The sequence below is a fragment of the Podarcis bocagei genome (genome assembly GCF_964188305.1).
Source record: "Podarcis bocagei genome assembly, chromosome: 3".
Classification (NCBI taxonomy): Eukaryota; Metazoa; Chordata; class Lepidosauria; order Squamata; family Lacertidae; genus Podarcis; species Podarcis bocagei.
The window spans coordinates 82,399,300-82,422,321 of NC_138127.1; the positions used below are offsets into that span (position 1 = coordinate 82,399,300).

A 23,022-nucleotide genomic window follows, 5' to 3' on the forward strand; every position below is an offset into this window, starting at 1 on the left:
AAATACAGGGCCTCAAGAAGATATTTGTTTATAATGGAGCTTAAAATCTGAAGGAGGCCAGTTGCTAATGACAGTTCCTGGACTATCTGAAGACTTCTAATTCATAGCTTTGTTGACACTGTCCTCACCTCATAAAAGTCACCACTGGGGGTGGGAGAGACTTTGGTTATGCACATTAGTGCTGATTCTATGAACAACAAAAATCTCAAGCTCTGGTTCAAAGATCAAGGGTTGTCTAGCCTTGAAGCTGAAGCTGGAAAGTACAGGAAGACATGGTTTAAGAATAGCAAAGCTCAATGAATAATTTGTAGAGGACAATTTATTTGAATAATTTAGCCTCCCTTTCTGAATGATGGAAGGATCATTACAAGGCATTATACTCTTCCCACTTGTCTGGTTTTAGCAAAGCACCAAAAGCTAGTGAATGTGACCTCTAATATAACCACAGGGACTTCTAATAGATAAATATTTCTACAGTCTTAATATTAACAGTTGTTCTGTAGATTCAAATTGGAAATTTATTTTACTGTTAATAATATTAATATTATTATCAATTTATAATTATAAGTTTCCCGGTATCTAAACTCCAACTAGAGTGTTATACTAATAGTGATATACTTTGCAGCTGAAGCTTTTGTTTATAAAAGAAATCTAAACAACTAGTGTGAAATATATTAGTGTCAATCAATCAGTCAACATAAGTACCAATAAAACAATACAAATCATACATCCATAATATGAGGCAACATCCATGATGTAAGAGAGGTTACCAGAGAAACCAGCAAACACAAATTCAGCTTGATTTCAAATTAAACATCTGAATCACCACAGCAATTTATACTGATTTTATCCAACTCATTTTTCCTGATTATTATTACTATTAGCAGCCAGTGTATAGAGAGCTACTTTGTGTGTTATAAAGCTATTGTTGTCACTCAAAAGAAAACAGATCATTGCTGCGTAGTATACCTGCTTGCTTGTGTGAAACAAAGGTTTCAGAATGTGATCTCATGGGTCTCTCTATAAGGGCAGGCCAACAGATGAGTGATGTCTTCCACCTGAGGTAGACTACAAATACAATGTCTGTCTGTGTACAGGACCTTGTTGTAGTGGCCATCCAAGACTGCACTGGGCATCACTTGGAAACCCAGCTTAATACAGACATTTCTTAAGGAAGTTTGATCAGATAACTAGCTCTAAAATACTCTGTTTTCAAGAGTGAATACCAAAGGGAAGTGCTGGTTTTTGTAATCAGTTGCAGCTTCTTTCTGGATTCTGTCAGCTGACTTTAACAGCGTTGTGGCCTCCAATCTCATACAATGCAATCAGAGATTAGGCTAAACATGCATAATGCATCTAGAACTTTCCTTGGGCAACTCCCATGCACTCTTGTGTTTCAGGCAGCAATATGATCTACGCATTAGTTCAGGAGGTGTGGATCCAGGTCAGTTTGTACCAGAATTTGCAAAGATTGAATTCCTCAAGCATTCTTATGGAGTTGCACAAATCGCAACAGCTGTGTGTATAGGCTCCACATGGAGGCACTGGGGTAGGAAGCAAGGGCTTCCATTTGTGCAAATGGGCTTTCCCCTCTCTCTTCCCAATGTTGCGCAAAATTCAATTCCACCCAACATTCATATAATTTTTAGTTCTTCGTTGACTGCAAATTTACTTGCAGGCTTGCAGGCTCCTGTGAATGATTTACTGTATTTTTCCGTGTATAAGACTGTATTTCCCCCCAAATTTTTGAAGTTTAAAATAAGAGGTCATCTTATACATGGATAGTGCATAGTGTATTTTCTAAATTTTGGGTTTTAAAAATATAGGGGTTGTCTTATGCATGGGGGCATCTTATACACAGAAAATACAGTGTGTGGAGGGTAGAGAATGTCAACTCTAAATTAAGGCAAAAGACATGCGATTCTGAAAAAAACCATGGTGCAGCAAGCATGGTCTGCCATGTAGGAATAAGTTTCTTTGTATGGACTATGTCATCTGAAAGCACAAAAAGTGCCATATCAGAAAAAGAACCTACATCCGACTTGGAGGTTCCTGCATCATATATGATCCACAGGTTCAGATTGGTTAGTGCTTCCACCTATGACATTGTGGAACAAAGCGAGTGTATGGTTCCAAAAATCCAATCCCTGAGCAGTGATGTTGACCTGACCATCAGTTGATATGAGAAGCACCCAGGAGTCAGGAATTTCCATGCAAAGCTTCATATGTTGTCCTCTGGATCAGAGCTAAATGCTAAAGTTGATAGATCATTTTTCTAGGGAGTGAGTACCATTAAATTCAGTGGGTTTTACTTCTGAGTATACAGGGCTGTCTTAAGCATATGCGGCACCAGGCTGCAAAGGTCTGCCTGGCACCCCCCTCCAGGTTGCCCAGTCCCAGGCATGTAGGAGGGCAGAGCGGGCCGGCTGCCTCAGCATCTCACTGGCTTGGTTGCCCCTGAACTCGTGGTACAGAGCCGCCCGCAGCAGAAGAGCCTGCTGCGGCGCTCCGACCAAAGGACGGGCTCTTCCCCGGACGCAACCCTCAGGCCCTGGACTCTTGGCCTGGCACCCCTGGGAGCCCAGTGCCCGGGTGCCCCGCACCCCTAGTGCCTATGGGTAAGACGGTCCTGTGAGTACACATACTTAGGGTTGCACTGTAAATTTTGTAGGAGTGTCTTGAGTGGTGTATTGTGCGTGTCTTCTCCTCTGTTGTATCTTTTTAAAAATTGCAGCACACAACACAGAACACACAGTGACGGTATATACACTTGTACCTATGTAGACATTTTGAACCATAATATCTTTATTATTCTCCATTTGTTCCAGTGCGATCACTGTTGGCCACTGTACAATGACAAGCCTTTTCATCCTGGAGATCAAGTTCATGCTTATAATTGCAAGCCTTGTCAATGTTACGGCCATGCAATAAGCTGTCACTACAACAGGACAATGGATTCTTTTCCTAATGAACACTATAGAGGAGGTGGCGGAGTCTGTGATAACTGTCAACATAACACTACAGGTAATTAACAGAACAGAATATATCCATGGTGGTTGGCTCTTGCAGTCATTCCAAAGCATCATTACATCTGAGGTTGAATTGTAAAGAAATTTCCATGCTACATATCAGACCAGGAAAATGAGATTGGTTTGCACTATCTGCGTGTATTATAGAATCAAGTAAACTTTATATAAAATAAAGTTCCAAGGCTGTTTGGTTCACATGGTTGGAAAAGGGGATATGATCACACCCCACATAAACAACACAGTGGGGGATATTCAGCTAACCAGTTGCACTAGCAGAAGCCCTTGTGAGGATTCCTGCTAGCACAATGGGGGCGTGCCATCCCCAAATCTACACTGGAGGTGTGGGAACCTCCAGAACAGATTTAGAGGGCATGAGGGTAGAGGAAAGTTGATTTCACTCAAGGAACATCCTTGTGCTGATGAAACCTTAGCCTTAGCAGTATGTTTAATGCAAGCCAATGTGTGTATCAGGCTGGGTGCATGATTCCCCTGATGCCTGTGATCTTCCCACCACATTAGCACACTTTACATGTAATGCAATGCAGCAGGGACGAGTGGTAGCTCACAGGTAGGACACATGTGATGCTTATCAAAAGTCCTGGGTTCAATCCCCAGTAGGTAGGCCTGGAAAAAACTCCTGCCTGAAAACCCGGAGAGCTCTTGCCCATCAGGTCATGAATAAACAGGAACAGGAGCAGCTGATGGAGTGGTGCAATATCTTTATTTATTGACCTTTTATTGTCCTACACTTCCTCCTAAAAGGGAGCTCTGCGCAGCTAACAACATAAAATAATATAACAATTTATAAACAATTTAAAACAACCATTAGTCAGCCATCATAAAACTTCATATAACTCCGGCTGGGCACCTAGCATCCCTTATCATTATCAAATGTTTCAAGATCTTGTGCTTACATAAGAGCCAATGTACCTCAGAAACTATTTTGCCCTCACATTGAGCCTGTTGTTTTAGCCAGGGAAACAACTGAACAACATAGTACCCGGTGTACCAACAGAATCTACAGTCTTTCAGGTCCATCAAGCACTGGAAACAAGTTCCCTATTGGATGCATTAGCCAATGCATATGGTTGGCTGGCAAAATGTCTTCTGGTTTGTCTCAAGTAGAAGCAAAGCCCAAATATTTTGAATAAAGAAGTTTAGCAGAACTCTGCCTCTCCACAACTCATGTCTGCTAAGTCATTTAGTTTGTTAATTTGCTTCACTCTAAAATGTATTAAAATAGAACATACTTGCTGAATTTCTAATTCCGCATGCTATGTTTGTGGTGGTTTTGGGACACTCCCTTTAGTACTCTTGGCTTTCCTTCTTAAGGATGGTAGGGAAAGTTGGATGTTTAAGAGTAATTTCTCTTTTTTAAGTATAGAATATATATTCATACAGAATAGCTTTATAGGAGTGTTGTGTTATGTAACAGATGGAAGTTTAATGGAGTAAAACACAGTTTGTAACAGGTTCATTGTTTCATATGCTCTGGATCACTAAATTGGCAGGTAGAGATGAAAGGTGCATTAAAATGGACGTCCTGAAAATTATAGAATTCCCTCAAAGGAATAGTCTTTAATTTTGAATTATACAGCTAATTTTAATGAATTGGAAGCCATAATGCATAACCTTTCCTTCATGCAGGAAGAAATTGTGAGCTGTGCAAAGATTTCTTTTATCGGTACGTAGATGCAGATCTCTCATCCGTGGATGTTTGCAATCCTTGCAAATGCGACACAGCAGGCACCAAAAACAGTAGCCACCAATGCAATAAGGTAGGTGGGATTAACCTAGAATGTTACCCTATATTCCCAATATTCAGGCTATGAGTACCATTGCATATGTAGCCAAAACAACACCCATGCACAAGAGGGAGGTGTCAGCAGGCTTGGGGAGCCTTGGAAATGGAAAAGTACAAAAAACATTAATGAAAAATGAGGGTAGGGGGGCACAAACCCATCCAAATAAGGACTGAACATTCCATCTATCAAAGATGCTTTAGCTGAGATTCCTGCACTGCAGGGGGTTGGACTAGATGAGCCTTGTGTACATTCCAACTCTTAAGATTCTATGATTCTATAATTTGCCATGAAATGCTGACTGGTTGGGAGTGGGTGAAAACTGGAGATTGAATAGAGTGGTTGGAATCCTGCACAGGGGTTTTCTTGCAGGTACAACAAATCACACTTGTTATTACTGGCAGCTGTTGGCACTAATGTGACTTCCAACAATTCATGGGATAGATAACATTTAAAGTTTTTAAAAAGAAAGGAATCCTTCCCCAAAATAGCGGCAGATTCACATAGGACATACGAAATTATTTTGTGATTCTGTTATCTGGATCACCATATCTCTAAAGACTGAAGAAGTATGATAATAATATGAAAAACAATTTGTAAAATGCCTTAAGAACACTATTTTTTAAAAAAGAAAATCCATTTAAGTAGCCCACACCACCTTCCCACTTGCTAAATAGTTGCCTGAAGCCTTTTGAAACTTTCAGCAGACACAGAGCAGTTCACACGTGCAGACTGGATGCCTTCATTTCTCCAATTTTTGCTTTCTATGGATATGGGATTATGTGAAGAACTGTTAGACAATAATGCCAGGCTAAGGATGAGTTGGAGAGCTGACACACACAAATGACCACAAATTTGTTACTTTATTTACAAGAGGAAATTTATCTTAAAAAGCCAAAATGGTACCAATTATTTTAAGTCACTGCTTTCATTTGCAAGCAAAAACATATAGTGCTGTAATAAATCCATTTCTTTCAAAAGAGCAGGAAAATGTGTAGAAAATCCTGCCTTTGGCTGAGAGCTGGATCAGTCCAAACCCAATTCCCTTATTGTATTCTTGCCTGACACTAAACTTTCTTCATTGGTGCAATGATGAAAAATCCTTTTATCCAGTAACGTTTTGTGGCTTTTTCTGTCATTTCATGTTTGTTTTTATGCTCACTGGGGACATTCTTTTATTGGTAGCTTTGATCCTTCAAGAGGCTCTGTGAGCACAGCAAGATTTGATATCTTCTACCTGTGAAGAGCTCATTGCTAGCTTGGGGTTTAGGCTGGCAAAAAGAAATGTGAAATCCTAGAGCCCTGTACTTATTAAAACAGTGACAATAGTCTAAAGCAGAGGGTCTGATTTCCTGCCTCTAATAATGATACATTTTTGGCCAATAGCACAACTCCAGAAACAATTTGAAAGTCGCATGATATGGTAAGAATGGGAAAGAGAGGGGAGGGGAGAATTTAAATGCCAATTTTGAGATTTCTTGTTTCAAGTGGCAGTTTTTCAGCGCTGACAGCAATTTAATGGTAAGCCGTTCTGCTTCAAGGTGGCAAAGTAGGGTGTTTTGTTTTTGGATGGCCAGAAATTTAGCGATGGCTAAGACTGAGAAATGAGTCGAAAATCAAGATAATATAAAAAAGAAAATAAGGAAAAATGGGTTGAACTGTACAGCTCAATAAGGCATCAATAGACTGCTGCAAAAGGAGCAAGGTAGAACAAAATGATTAAGAGGCATTAAAAAATAGATTAATAAGGCTGGAGAGTATGGGCTGAAATGAATTACATGAAATAGAAAGGCATTATTGAAGGGAGTGTTTCCAGGTCTGACCCAAGGAAGATGGAATCATAAGGAATAAGGCCTTGGCTCATGAAAATTAATTGTCACGTCACAAGGATAATTTTCAAGGAAATGTGTTAAAAATGGGCCACAATACACTTTCTCTGCATAATTTACCATTCCCAGCAGTTTATCAATGCTTTCCTATACAGAACCAGTTATCTGTCATTTAGCCTAAACGAAGATGCAGGATTCTGGAAGAGAACAATCACAAGTTCTTATCCTGTGGATTGGGGGGGGGGGACACACCCCACCCCACAAAAAGTTGGTTTAGAGGAGGAAGTGGTTCTTTTGCAGTGGCAAAACTGCCTTGATGACATTGTCTTCTTTTTAAGGTACAATCTAGAAAAGAGCGCAATTCTATACTGTACATATCACACAATTCCAGATCAAGGAATAACATTAAAATACAATAAAACAGTATTTCAAAATGCAACTTAATATAAAATCAAACAATATGCTAACCACATAACTACTCCAGCCAAATAAGGGACATCACTTTAGCCAAATCCTCGGGCGAATAGCTGTATTTTTACTGGGTGTCAAAAGTCAATTAGTGTAGATGCTGATTGCATTGAAGAGGAGTGCATTTCGGAGGTGGAATGTCACTGTTGGAACTGCTCTCTCATGAACTATCATGTACATGGGTGTAGCCCGGGGGCGGGGGCAAAGAGGGGCAGCTGCCTGCCCTAAATCAATAAAATTCAATAAAAATACATTGCAAACTGAGGTTCTGCCCCACCTACAAAAATCCTGGCTATGTTCATGGCCATGTACCATATCATAGCATGGAACGGTGCCATAGCGAGAAGGGCACCCATTTTCACGCTCCTTGGGCTGCTCCTCTGCTGCTCTGGGCAGCCCAGTGATGTTCGCAGACTTCTCTGGGCACCTTGATGGAGGAATCTGGTTGCTGGCCTGGGTCATCACAGCAGTCAGCCGGCTGCACTATTGGAAATGTGAGTGGAGTGCTCAGTGGGGCTTGGACAGAAGAAAGACAGAGGGAGTGGGTGAGAGCTGCAGGAGGAGGGAAAAGGGAGGGAGGGAGGGAGGACGCAGAAGGGAAAGCAGCAAGTGGAGGGAGTGCAGGAGGCAGGAAGTCACTGGCAGAGGACAAGAGGTGATGAAAAGCAAACTCTTTGAGTTTCTAGTCCATGGTCTCTCCCATCTTTGGAGGCATGCAGCTCTTTGGCAAGGAGGCAAGGGGGACTAGGTGCACCTCTGTATATCACAGACACTGTGAAGTAAATATAAAGTACAGAGATAATATTTAATGCTAGCTAACGACCCCGTTCTAACTCTATCCGTTGTTGTGCTGAACATTCTTGTGGGTGAGGTGGCTTCTTCATTGGGGACAGACTGGATTTTTTGTGTTGGACTGTGTGTCATAAGCCTTATTTTTCAGGTCTGGAACCAAAGAGGAGTGCTACTAGAAAGTATATCATGCTGTGACCTAGCAGAAGAGCATTGCTCGAGAAAAGCAAATTATACAAACAAGCTTATGTACTATGCACCAGAGTTCACTTACTGCTGATATTCTTGGTGTTTCTCATATTGCCACTGCACTGTAAAAAGTCTTTTGCCACCTTGCACAACATTCATGGAACATAACTTACAAAAAGCTGCTCTGTTATTTTCACTTCCCAGTAGTAGTGTTCCTCTCCAATTATACAAGCCTTCCTTCATAATATTATAAGAAGCTGTAAGATGATTCAGCTGGGCAGTAAAATGATTTATACTTCAGCAAACTCTCACTGGCCTCATTTTTGCTTCATCGTTTTTGATTGTTTGTTTATTTAACATATTTATAGCCCACTTTGTAAGGAAACTTTCTTCACAAAATGCACATAAAAATAGAGTCAATAAAGCTTAATAATCTAATATTATTAAATGCTAGCATAGAAGTAACAAATAACTTAGCAAATGCCTAAACATACAAAACCAAAACTTTGTTGGCAGTAATCACTGTCACTACTACAGGGAGTGATCTTTGCATAACACATTTCAAATAAAGGTGTCTTGAAAACAGTATGCATGTAAAGAGCTGGAATCACTGGGCATGCACCACTGCCATCTCCATGAACTACCTGGCTCTGATCCTCTGTTGTTTCTTCTGGGCAAACTTCCGGAGCCATATGCCAGTGGTGGGTCTGAAGTCAAGAGCAGAAAGTGAGTGGGGCAAAGAATAATAATTTCACCTTTGTACAGTAGATCACTGTCTACTCACACCCTTCCCTCTAACCTCCAAACAGGCAAACAAAATACACTGTCATAAGTCAAGGATGTGTTCTAGTCTATTCAAAACACCCAAGGGGTGTGTGAAGCAGGGCCAGTGAGAGGGGTGGCCTGGGGAGAGAGGGTGCTTCTGGGAAGAGTTCAACGGGCCAGGTAGAGAGGCCTGGAGGGGGATGCATTGGGCCTAAGGTTTCCCACCTCTGATTAAAGCAGTGACAAATGCAAGCAGCCTCTTGACTTGATTTGCTCTTTCCTTCCAGCCAGTGGTGTGGGTGGGGTTTAGAGGGCGAGAACATCCAAATGGGCAGTGGTGAAGAAGTGAAATCAGAACAGGGTCTGACCAAACCTGGAGCTGGAACTCTTTGAAAGCAGAAAACCTGTTTAGTATTTTGCGGTTCTGTGTGCTTGGTGGTGATTTTGCATGCTTTGTGTCCAGTTTATGTTTGATACTAGATCCATTCATATTCATCAATGTTCTCCTCCTCCTCCTCCTCATCATCATCCTCTTCTTCTCCTTCTTCTCCTCCTCCTCCTCCTCCTCCTCCAAAAGTGTGCTCTTCCTTAAAGTCATTCTAATGAATTTTTATTCTCACAGTTTCTATAGTTTTATTTTATGGTGAGTAAACTGCTAGAGAATAAACTATGGAGGCCTATTTTGTCCCTGTTCCCACTTAAAGATTGTCCAACCTGCCAACCCACCCATGTTGCTAATGAGTGTTTATCAGGGTGGGTGGGGGGGGGAAAAGATAAGTTCATCATTCCTCAACATTTTTCTTTTTGTATCTTTTTAGATTGGAGGTCAGTGTAATTGTAAGAGACATGTGTCTGGCAGACAGTGCAATCAGTGCCAGGATGGATTCTACAATCTACAGCAGTCAGACCCTGATGGCTGCAGCCCCTGTAACTGCAATACCTCTGGGACAGTCAATGGAGATATTACCTGTCACCAAAATTCAGGCCAGTGCAAGTGTAAAGAAAATGTTATTGGTAGGTGCAAGGCAATAATCTACAGTCAGATATCTTTCTTTTGTCTACAAATTAGAAATAAAAAAACATGCTCCAAACCTTTTCATTCTTTCTTTTTTAAACACATCAGGTGAAATGTATTCTTTTTCATGAGAAATAATGGAAAACTGACTAAATAATATGCAGTTGCTTATTTATTTATCCTACCCAATTACAGCTCAAAGCAAAGTATAATCAGCTCTTTGGGTTATTCTACATTTAGTAGGTTTTAGTAGTTACAGGAGCACCTACCGCTTTGTAATAATAAAGGACAGAAATAATATAATTTGCTTACTGCTGCCACAAATGATTCTTTCAGGGAAACAGCACTTTTTGCATGATGCTATAAACTTAATGAGTTTTAAGCAAAATACTTTCTATGTCAGTTTCCTTAACAGACAAAAATAAATGGATTTTTCTCCTCAAAAATATTCTGCGCTACAGGGTCCTTTATGATAAATCTTTTCATTCTCCCCTCCCATTATAATTCTTTGAACTGTTCCTATGAAATGGAAAATGTCAACATAATTCTACAGATCTTGCACATTGCTAGGGTTAGTTATCAAGGGCCACATAATTTTAATTTTGTAATTCAATGCCAAGTTGATTATAATAAACTACTACCTTCAGTGTTATTTATCATTTTTTTAACAAGACGTGCTTTTTTGTTTGCTATTCCCACAGGTATTTTCCAGAAATTAGATTTGATTATAGCAATTTATTACTTCCAGCATATTTGAGGGGAGCCACATCTATGTAAGGACAAAATTTATCAAACACCCAAAATATACAGTGCATATAATACACTTTGAAATGTTGATGTATGAGAATATTATGCAAGGAAAATTTCTTGATGAAAGGAACTCTGAGTCGTAACTGTACATGCCCCAGACATGTGGTTTTAAAATAATGTTTTGTATTTTAGTACCTATTTATACACCATTTCATTGCAGAAATAACTGTGCCATGTATTGATGCTAAATGTGTTTAAGTGTAAAAAAAGCTTTCCCATTATTAAGACCTATTTTATGGAGAAATCTTATGGGCAAACATGTTTAACTACTCTTTAATTTCATTGATTCCCAGGGGACTTGTGCAATTTATGGATAATCAACAGCATCAAGTGATAAAGCTTATTCTGGGCCTAACCGCTCTAGGCTGTAGGTTGTGGGTTGCATGTTTGACTCTTCACCCCCCCCCCTCAAAAAAAAAACAAACCCAAGCTTTCATGCAATTGCTTTTTTCTGTGTTCAGAGAAAGTAACAATTCCATATAATCTCCCATGGAATGTGTTGGATCCAATGAATGGTGCCTTCCATTCATGGAACTAACCAAAATTCAGCAGAGGATTCCCATCATTCATTGGTTTCACTGAGTACTATGGCATAATTAGTCAAATGTAGAGATATAAAATTTCCTGGAAACCAGGGTTGGGTAGAGATGGAGGAGACACTATTATCAGGAAAAAAATGATTTGGGGTGTGTGTGTGAAATATATGCAATACTTTCTTGTAGACTCTAATCTTCCTTTATTATTTTAAGAACAGGTACATCATCTACGACTTTGTTAGCACAAGACAAAAGACACCCACAGTGATAGGGGAAAGGTTCAGAAAACTAAGCATCTCTGACATGTAATTATGGAGTAGTGATATACAGTGGTGCCTCGCAAGACGAAAAGAATCCGTTCTGTGATTCTCTTCATCTAGCGGTTTTTTCGTCTTGCGAAGCAAGCCCATTGATGGATTAGCGGATTAGCGCTATTAGCGGCTTTTAGCGGCTTATTGGCTTATCGGATCATCTGATAAGCGGCTTAGCGGCTTAGAAAAAGGGGGGGGAAGGAAAAACCCCCACAGGAACTCGCAAGACATTTTCGTCTTGCGAAGCAAGCCCATAGGAGATTCGTTTTGCGAAGCACCTCCAAAACGAAAAACTCTTTCGTCTAGCGAGTTTTCCGTCTTGCGAGGCATTCGTCTTGCGGGGCACCACTGTAGCTGGATGTTCAGTCACACTTCATAATACCATTGAGCAGTTCAAACTTATTTTGTTATTCACATGGTGATCTCATATTAGGTAAATTTACCCTTATTTTTAAATTGTATCCTGTTTCTCAGTAAATAATATATCACTGAAAATGATTGGAGATGTTAAGTTTATCTACTCAGACTAAGTGTCTATAGCTACTGATTTGGTATGTGCACTTTGAGTACTAGTACTTTGAGAGCCAGTGTGGTGCAGTGGTTAAGAGCGGTAGACTCGTAATCTGGTGAACCGGGTTCGCTTCCCCGCTCCTCCACATGCAGCTGCTGGGTGACCTTGGACTAGTCACACTTCTAAGAAGTCTCTCAGCCCCACTCACCTCACAGAGTGTTTGTTGTGGGGGAGGAAGGGAAAGGAGAATGTTAGCCGCTTTGAGACTCCTTAGGGTAGTGATAAAGCAGGATATCAAATCCAAACTCTTCTTCTTCTTTTTCTACCATACACTTTGTGTGCTAATTTATTCCTTAATCTTTATGTCTTTGACTATTTTCAAATATTCATTGGTTTCTTTTGCTTGATACAGAAGATGGAGGAATCTAGTAGCAATGGCAAAGTGGGCCGGCCGGCAGCACTTACCTGACCTCCTGGCAGCAGAGGCGCTGCTTCTTACTGGGAAGGAAAGAGTGGAAAGTGGCAGGGATGTTAGTGCAACATAGATAGAGCCATCATGGTGCTCCTGCCAGTGTGTTTGCACCAAACCTCCCCACCACCTTGGTCCTCCCACTCGTACTCTTGGTAAGCAGCAGCTGTTCCCTTGCCAAGAGGGCAGATAAGCACTGTCACTACTATCCGATACTGGAGGAATTTGAAATAACAAGAATTAGAGGCTCTACTGGACCTTGCCACCATGTTGCAAGATCTGTACTCAGGCAGACTCCCACATTCCACTCTTGTTTCAGGAACACATGAAAGTGTTTGGTAATCTGAAACACTTGAAACTTTTTGGTCATAGTTAGCTGGCCAGGGAAACCAGTGCTAAACCTCATGATTTGCATGCAGAAAGGCTTCACTGCGAGAAGCCAAGTTACAGGGAACCAGGCAGAGGGCCTTCTCCGTAGTGGCGCCCTCCCTGTGGAACGCCCTCCCACCAGATGTCAAAGAGAACAACAACTACCAGACTTTTAGAAGACATCTGAAGGCAGCCCTGTTTAGGGAAGCTTTTAATGTTTGATGTATCATAGTATTTTAATATTCTTTTGGAAGCCGCCCAGAGTAGCTGGGGAAACCCAGGCAGATGGGCGGGGTATAAATAATAATAAATTATTATTATTATTATTATTATTATTATTATTATTATTATTATTATTATTATTAGATTAAAATAATCATTGGTATCTTCAGGTAGGGCTGAGGAAAGCGCCTTTCTGAAACTTTGGAGAGCTGCTCTCAGTTTGCTACTGTTCTAGATGGACCTGTGGTCTGATTTGGTATAATGTTGCTTCCTTGATGTCTTAAAGTGTAGTATTGAGTAGCCCAACCAAAAGCCACAGAAAAGTTATTGTTAGTACTACTTTTGTGCTGAGTATTCGATTGCAGCAGCATGAGTCAGCTACAGAACAATACTACTTGAAAATGTTGAAAGTGGTTAACTCATTCTGGAAGAAAAGCTCTGGAAAATAGTTTTATTTCCACCCAACTTTCAGTTTTTCCACTTCAGACTGTAGACGTGCACTTTATTAACAGGAGTGAAGATGAATTCTAGCAGAGGCATTGTATTCTGATTCAGCTATGTACATTTTATTCCTTCATCAGAGAAGGCTGATCCAAAGCTCTTGGACAAGTGGGGATTTCTTATTTACTTCCATAGAAGGTGAAACTTCATGCTTGCATCATCTGTATATACTATATAATAGCGCCTCCCAAATACAGTACCCATATAATGAGAACTGGGGTGCCATTTTACTACTGAACAAAATAGTGATACTGAAATGCTTTGTATTCAGCATGTGCAGCTATTTAAATATATGTGCTGACTTTCAAAAACAACAACAATTGGATATACTAGTAACCTTAGAGTCCATTGTCATTGTGCTTGTTTAAACAAGCTTGATAACAGAAAATGTAAGTAAGTGCTGCAATGTTATGGAGCATGAGCTGTTAGAGTTAGCACAACTGTTAAATCTTACTAATGATCCTATCACTGGTAAAATACATTAGCACCAATAATTTTATTAAAGTAGGTCATTCATCTAGAATAAAAAAGGGAGAAGAATGTGAATTAAATGCCAAGCGTGCTAACTCCCCTGTACTTGTTAACATTGAATGTGATGCCCTGTAGGCCTTTCTCAGTATCGTTAGGAATAGATTACCTGTCAGGAATATGTATGGCATATTCAAATAAGCACGGTGCATATTTTTAAAACTGATATGATATGAATCCATGTAGACCAATTTTAATAGTTCAAAATGAGTCATAATTCTTGTTAACAATACAGTTATTTTTAAAATTTGCGGCAATAGTGGTCCTTTTTTATTTTCCTTATTGAAATTAAATGATATGCCTTAGGTGAGCCATTCATCACTGCTAAAGGAACTTGCCGTCTGTTGGAGTTCTCCAGTTTTTATCCATATATAATGTATTTCCCACCGTTTGGGGAGATGCTTTTTCTACATAGGAGATTCTAAATATATATATTTGTATTTTTATGTAACTTTTTTGGGAAAAAGAGTGAACTTGTTAAAACACGGGACTTCCATTTTACAGTGGTGCCTCGCAAGACGAAATTAATCCATTCCGCAAGTCTCTTCATCTAGCGGTTTTTTCGTCTTGCGAAGCAACCCTATTAGTGGCTTAGCAGATTAGCGCTATTAGCGGTTTAGCGGCTATTAAAGGCTTAGCGGATTAGCGGCTAAAAGGCTATTAGCGGCTTAGCGGCTTAGAAAAAAGGGGGGAGCGGAAAAAAATCGGAACACTCGCAAGACGTTTTTGTCTTGTAAAGCAAGCCCATAGGGAAAATCGTCTTGCGAAGCAGCTCAAAAACGGAAAACCCTTTCGTCTAGCGGGTTTTCCATCTTGCGAGGCATTCGTCTTGCGGGGCACCACTGTATTTTATTTTATTGTATGGTGCAGTTAAACAATGGCAGGGTGGTGATAATTTTATTTTCATTACATAAAAAGGCGAGAGATGCATAAATGTGGGTTGGCATTTCTCAAATTATATTCTGGATTTAATTTTTTTGGTAGTGCAGTTTATACATTAGAAACAATGCAATTCCTGAATGAAAATCAGAAGTTCATAAACCCCTCATAATCCATGCCTGAGGCAGCATAAAGTCATGACTTTGGAAGGGGATAACATGTGGACTTGATATACTGGTTTTGGTTATACATGTATGTATGTATGTATGTATGTATGTATGTATGTATGTATATAAAGACAACCCAGCATTAATCATGATTTCAGTATACTTTAAAATCAGTAAAAATTGGGCTGGGGAAGGAGAGGCATATGTAAACTTCAGCAGATGTTTGTTAACCATGATTAAGAAAGGAGTTAAATTGGGATCTCTCACAATAGTGTAAGCAAAGCCCTTGTGAAGTGTACAGATTGTGGGGAATTCAATAGTACAGTGGTACCTCGGGTTACATACGCTTCAGGTTACATACGCTTCAGGTTACAGACTCCGCTAACTCAGAAATATTACCTCGGGTTAAGAACTTTGCTTCAGGATGAGAACAGAAATCGTGCTCTGGCAGTGCGGCAACAGCAGGAGGCCCCATTAGCTAGAGGGGTGCTTCAGGTTAAGAACAGTTTCAGGTTAAGAACGGACCTCCGGAACGAATTAAGTACTTAACCCGAGGTACCACTGTAATAGTATCAAAGAAAGATGCCTTATGCTAAATCACACCACTGACACATCTAGCCCAGTATTGTATCAGTACTGTTGTCTACACTGAGTGTTCTCTGGGGTCTTCATCTTTTTTATCCCTACATAAAGAGGCCAGGGCCAAATCTGAGACCTCCTGCCTGCACAGCATATGCTCTGTCTTTGAGCCTAGCATTCACAGCTGAATTGGTTCCTAATATGAGAGTTGATTCATCATTGATTGCAGGTGTACTTGCTGGAGACGGGACATTGTTCATGTGTAAGTTGTGCCTATCCTTTGAACTGTATTTTGTTCTTGGCCAAGCTATATTCTAGGTCAGGAAGGAATTTTCCCCAGATCCCGTTGGCTGTTGACTCTCTATTCTAGACTGTTAAATGTATTTGACATGGGTTTCTTTCCTGAATTGGCTAGAATTTGTTCTTTAGACACCTTTCTGTGGTTCTTCTACTTACGGTGTGTTGCTGTTTGAGTTCTATAGCTGGTCAGAGTTGTAAGTTGTGCTGGTTTGGAATTGGAATTGGCCTAGATGTCCTATTAGTCTCTTCCATTTCAAGGATTTCTACAGTGGAACTTCAGCAATGTAAAGTTTATATCCCACCCCCACCCCACCCCCCGCTCAATTTCCTTATTTTATTTATAATGATGATCTTTCTTTCTTTAGGTTTAATATGTGATCACTGCAACTTTGGATATAAACTTCTCCATACTTTAAAGAACGATGGTTGTGAAGCTTGCCAGTGTAATATCCATGGGTCTGTGAACAATTTCTGCAATCCTTCTACTGGTCAATGCAATTGTAAGGAAAATATCAAAGGACTTCATTGTGATGCTTGCATTGATGGTTTTTACGGGCTGGATGCTTTTGGATGTAAGCCTTGTGACTGTCAAATGGCAGGATCTGTTTTTGGTACAGCGTGTGATCATTACACAGGGCAGTGTATCTGCAAGCCTAACTTTGGGGAAAGGCGATGTAGTGACTGCTTAGATGGGTACTACCAAGTGCAGCAAAATGATTCCTTAGCCTGTCTACCCTGTAACTGTGATAAGGCTGGTACAGTAAACGGCTCTTCGCTGTGTGACAAATCAACGGGACAATGTCCTTGCAAAGCTAGCGTCACAGGCCTTCGGTGCAGTCAGTGCATGCCTCATACGTACAATCTCACTACTCAGAACTTTCTTGGCTGTGAGATTTGTGACTGTGATCCTCTGGGAACAGGACCAGGAACAGTTTGTGACCAGCTCAATGGACAATGTGTTTGTCTGCCTCATCACCACGGAAGAAGGTGCAATGTGTGTAAACCAGGTAAGGAAATGAGAACAAAACCAGCTTGAAAACTGTCTGTTGCAAGATGTGGTTGTTTCTTTTACTATATTTTAAATAATGTACTCAAGGGCATGTCTCTGGATCTCAAAAGTGCTGATTCTGTGCAAGCTACTTGGGGGAAGAGATTGAGAAATGAGTGGACAAGTTAGGTCTGGTTTGGCATATGGGGCTGCTGCTGCCAACCCACAGCTCCCCTAAGCTGGCCACTGCCTCGACCCATCCCATCTTGGTGGTGGTGGGACACTGCTGCTGCTTAGTCCCCTGATGTACCACTGTTGCATTGATAGATAGGACTGCCCCTCTCCACCCCAATACCCAGTGTTACTGACCCACTGACCTTCAGTAAGGTAAAGGGTAAAGGGACCCCTGACCATTAGATCCAGTCGTGGCCGACTCTGGGGTTGCGGCGCTCATATCGCTTTATTAGCCGGGGGAGCCGGTGTACAGCTTCCGGGTCATGTGACCAGCATGACTAAGCCGCTTCTGGCGAACCAGAGCAGCGCACAGAAACGTCGTTTTCCTTCCTGCCGGAGCGGTACCTATTTATCTACTTGCACTTTTGACATGCTTTCGAACTGCTAGGTTGGCAGGAGCAGGGACTGAGCAACGGGAGCTCACCCCGTCGTGGGGATTCGAACCGCCGACCTTCTGATCGGCAAGTCCTAGGCTCTGTGGTTTAACCCACAGCGCCACCCGTGTCCCACGTCCCGACCCTCAGAAGCAGGCATTTAATCAGAGAGCAGGCTGGGCAATGCAGAGAAATTATGTCAGGACTTCCTGGGATAGTAAATCACCTTTGTCCTTGATAAGGAAAGGCAGGGATTTATTCTACTTTAGCTTTTTTTTTTTTAATGGTCAATTGACAGCAAAAACCACAGAGAGCAAACTGTTTATGCTGGCTTTGGGATTTGCTATGACCTCCGTACATGTTTGTGTAAACAACAACAATAAACATGTGAATATTATTGCGCTTTTAGATATTTCATTTCTACTACACTAAAGGACTTGTATCTCATTTACATTACTGCTCTGTTTTTGCTGGCTCAGAAATATGGGGTTTTATCCAATATTAGTCCTATCCAGAGTGGTATTCAACTAAGTTTCACTCAGGGTAGAGCCACTGGAATTAAAGAACACAACTAAGTTAGGTCCATTAATTTCAATGAGTGTGCTCTGAGTAAAATTTAGTTCAATACCACCCACTGAAATTAATAGACATAACTATCTCATATCCATTTATTAGGGTCTACTCTGGATAGAACTTAGTTTATTGATTGTATTTTTATGGAGCTTTCCATTCAAATGAATCCCAAAGCGGCTTACAAACAATAAATAATGATAACAGAACAGAACATCTCAAGTACAGAATAAATCATATAACATAATTAACAAATCATCAGTAAAACAATTACAATCTATAAAATTCTATTAACAAACTAGCAACTGAAGAATAAGATAAACGTTATAATTACAGCATAAAAAAAAATCAGTGCTCATAATGCTGTTTTACATCATTTTCCTTCTCAGATGACAGTGGTCTTATTTTCACACCATTGTTTCTTCTTTATCAGGATTTTATGCTTCTCTGCGTGGTATTAATGGTTGCATTCCCTGTTTATGCCACCCAACTGGTTCAGTAGAAGAGGTTTGCAACAGTCTCACTGGCCAGTGCATTTGCCAAGATTCTTCTGTAGCTGGGAAGAGATGTGACCACTGCAGGGACTACTATTATGGATTTGACTCTGAAGCTGGGAGGTGAGTGTTCATTGCAGAGTTGACTTGTTAAAATTGTCTTTTCAAAATTATAGATTCAGGTAGGTAGCCGTGTTGGTCTGATGCAGTAAAAATAAATTAAAAAATTAAAAAATTGTTTAGTAGCACCTTAGAGACCACGAAAGCTTATACCCAGAACAAACTTAGTTGGTTTCGAAGGTGCTACTGGACAATTATTATTTTTTCAAAATTATGTGTGTTTGGTGAGGATATATGCTCATCAAACGGCTAAGCAAGTCACATGGGAAAATTCTCTATGCTTATTGTCCATGTCCTGGACAAAAAACCCACACAACTAAGAGGTGTGAAAAAGCTTGAGAGCAAGAGGAGCGCCAAACAAGTCTATCAGCTTGTTAAATGAAGTTCAGAACAGCTCTCTATTCTGATTAGCCCCTACTGTAGTCTTGTCTTTACCCAGCATTGAAAACAGTCATGTGGTGGTGGGAAGATCCATCGCCTGCCAAGGATAGGGGTCCAGTTTAACTTTGGGAGAAGATATTGGCCCTCTTCATGTATTGTAGCTAGAGGGAAAGCTTGTTGAAAAGGTCTGTAAAGCACAGAGGAGAAAGATCTCCACTACAAATATGATGCTGAGCATGACAACAGTAACAGTGGGCACCGAAGGAGAAACACAGCTTTGGGAAGGGAGATAAGTGGCCCTAATACTCCTCAACATGCATGCTTTCTACTTGTGAGTAATTCTGGCCCTTGATACTATATGTTGACCCACCATATTCTGATTGTGAATTGTTTTAACTGATTTGTCTTCTATGTTTTATCTTGGGGCAACTCCAATATTGTCATCATCGTCAATAAATATGTGAACAGACCTACTAGCACTTGTGGGATGTAAAACTGCAGTCAAGTACAACATTCCTACAGTGGACATGCTAGGGGATGTTTTGTACCCCTAGGAGAAGACTTCCTGTTTCCTCCTGAGCTGGGACAGACTTCCACTACATGTGACTTGAAGAGGGTGTGGTCTCTTGTACTAGCATGGAGGAGCACACGGCCTCCGTGTTCTGATCAGTGTGTGTTCTCCATTTTGTATGTTGCTTTGTGTTTGGAGAAGTGATTGCTTAGTCGCAGTCACTTGGGACTAACTTCTTTATGGAATAGTTCTAGTTGTTATGGAACCTAAGCCTGCCTTCAGGGATATGTCTGTGAACCCGAACGAATCCATGAGTAAACTACTTTTATATTAACGTTAATCAGATTATTGTGTTTATTCTTTTTAAGAGGGATTAGAAGGGATTTTACCAGGAAGGAATCTTTAATAGAAAGACTCAGATGAGTCAGCAACCAGCTGATCGCTGCGTAATTTAAAAAGGGGGATGTTTGGAACTCTGCTAGAAAATGGAACTTGCTTGCGCAAGTTAGGAAGGATAGAAATGGAAGTCCTTGCATGAGGAGACTCGGTGGGCACCATTGCGCCCCCCCGAAATCGCGAGGGAGCCTTTTTAAAGGCTCCGGAATGGCAGCGGGGGTGAAGCGCGGTGCTGAGAGTCGTCACCCAGCTCGTGAAGCGAAGCCGCATCGCCATAGCCGGAGAGCGCCGATTCCTTCCTGACAATTTGGATTACAAATTAAAACCCGTGAGTAGGACTGAAATCAATTTGGGATTTATAATTACTTCAAAGAATTTTGGCCGGAAACGGGATTGGTCTTAAAGCAAGGAAGTCAGCCTTTCCCGGACTGCAAAAGTATACAGCAAAGAAGGTTAAAAGCTGCAACCACTGAAAGATCCTTAAGAAGTAAGTGAACTAGACATTGGCCTTAAAAATCCCCTTTTGCTGGCAGGAGCAAAAGGGGGTTGAAATTGAACTTTAATCCTGCGGGAAAAGGGGTTTAAAAACTTTTACCGCTGTGTCAAACACCCCTGAAACGGACTGCCTAAGTAAGGATGCCGGAAAGAGAACTGTCAGTGAGTTAAACGGCTACTTGGAAAGTTACTTTGTTTTAAACTATTGGGCTCTGGAAAGTTACTAAATTACTGGTCTGCTAAATTCTGAACCTACACCAGGAAATTGTTGCAATTGACTTTCTGGAAAATCTAGGGGGATTGATTAAAAGACATATTGTTTCAGAAGTTTTGGAAACTTTTCCCCCCTAGAGGATATTGTTGTAATTGCTGCAAATTGGACTTTAACTATCAAGTTAGTGGAAATTTCCTTTTAAAAACAACTTACAGACGTGAGAACGACCTTGACTGGGACATGAGTGGTGTACCAGAAGAGACAACAACTAGATCTGGCAGACCATATAAGACAAAAACTTTACAACAGCGTAGAGTTTCGGTTTCAGGCACTCCAGTGGCACCAGCTGCAACTGGCCAGACAAAAACAATAATGTCATCAGACCCTGTGACACAAGCTTTAGTCAAAATATATGAGTCTTTGGAATCTCTGACAAAGCAGGCAGCGGAAAACAGTAAAAAATTGACAGAGCTCTCTATAAAACTTGACCAGAATACACAAAGTGTCAATGAATTTGGGAAAAGAGTGACTTCTAATACAGAGACTATTAATAAAATTCTAGAGGACTTTGCCACTATACGTAAAATTGCTGAAGAAGCTAAAGTTTCTGCTGACGAGGCCCAAGTCTCTGCTGATGCTACCCAGGAAAAAATAGTACCAGTTTGCAAAAAGTTAGAAGACCATGAGTTAGCCTTGTCTATGCTTGAATTGCAAAGGAAGGAAAGGAATTTAAGATTGAGAGCAGTGCCTGAAAGTGAGAAAGATAACTTGGCGGACTTCCTTTCTAAAGAATTTTCGGATTTTTGGCAACAGGAGTTGGAGAAGGAAGAAATCAAGATAGTGTCTGCGTTTAGATTGGGCAGAAGCCAAGGCAGAAAGAAGCCAAGGGATTGTCTGATAACCTTAAGATCAAAAGAGGAAAGAGATAAAATACTGAATTTGCATTATCAAAGAACCCTTGAGATTGAAGATTCCTTTGTGGAGATTTTTAAAGATATACCAAAACAGATCTTGGATGTAAGAACACAATATAAAGAGTTGGTTGGTCTGCTGAGAAAGAACGAAATACTTTTCAGGTGGGAATTCCCTCAAGGCCTATCTTTTAAATTTAAAGGTAGGAAAATCAGAATAAGATCAGTTCAAGACAGAGACCAATTTTTGAACGACAACGGGGAAGACCTCCTGAAAGGAGCAGTGGGAGTGGAATTGACATCAGAGACAAAAGAAGCAACAGACATTTTGAACCTGACGTTTGGACTTAAATCACCGACAGAAGAGGAACAATTACTTGGAGCGACAGGAGGCAAATAGTTTCAAGATGGCTCTGCAACTTCTAAGCTGGAATTGTAATGGTCTGAACATCCCTCGAAAGAGAAGAAATGTGTTTTATTTATTGAAAAAAGAACATTTGGACTTGATTTGTTTACAGGAAACCCATGTGACAAGATTGCATAGGAAACTACTCATCAACAAGAGATTAGGCCAAGAGTTTATATCATCAGATAAAGTTAAGAAAAGAGGAGTGGTAATCTATGCAAAGGAAAAACTTTCTCCGAAATTGATGTTTAAAGATGAACAAGGAAGATATCTGGCAATTGAAATTCAAGTTCAAGGTGAAAAATTTCTGATATTAGGGATTTATGCACCTAATGAAGGGAAGTCGGAATTTTTTAAGAAGTTGCACGAGACACTATTGGACTATTTGGACTATAACTTAATCATGATGGGAGATATGAATGGAGTAGTATCTACAAATATGGACAAATCACAAAGACAGACAATCTCCAAAGATGGGAGACTACCAAAGACCTTTTTTGAAATGACTGAAAATATGGACTTGATTGATATTTGGAGAACAAAGAACCCTCTCGAGAGAGAGGGAACTTTCTTTTCAGAAGCTATGATGACCTGGACCAGAATTGACCAAATTTGGATCACTAGTGGGATGGCTCCAAAGATTAAGAAAGTGGAAATCTGCCCAAAGACTTGCTCCGACCATAACGCCATAAAGATGGAGATGAAATTCACAACAGCTGGTTCATTCAGATGGAGGATGAATGACACCTTATTCAGAGACGAGGAGATCTACAAAAAGGCTCAAAAAACATTGAAGGACTATTTTGAAATATATTTAAGAACAGATGTGGAAAAAAGAGTAATCTGGGACGCAAGCAAAG

At 40.5% G+C, this 23,022-nt stretch overlaps 1 protein-coding gene across 5 annotated transcripts in view; it reads left to right on the plus strand.

Annotated features, from left to right (window-relative positions):
• USH2A (usherin) overlaps positions 1-23,022 on the plus strand; it is a 457,494-nt gene that overhangs the window by 67,584 nt on the left and 366,888 nt on the right. For all 5 annotated transcript variants that reach the window (XM_081185934.1, XM_081185935.1, XM_081185936.1 and 2 more), the window contains exons 10-14: positions 2,829-3,024; positions 4,677-4,807; positions 9,690-9,885; positions 16,434-17,075; positions 18,668-18,851. In XM_081185934.1, coding sequence (XP_081042060.1) covers positions 2,829-3,024; positions 4,677-4,807; positions 9,690-9,885; positions 16,434-17,075; positions 18,668-18,851 — 1,349 coding nt within the window. The remainder of the gene's footprint in view (positions 1-2,828; positions 3,025-4,676; positions 4,808-9,689; positions 9,886-16,433; positions 17,076-18,667; positions 18,852-23,022) is intronic.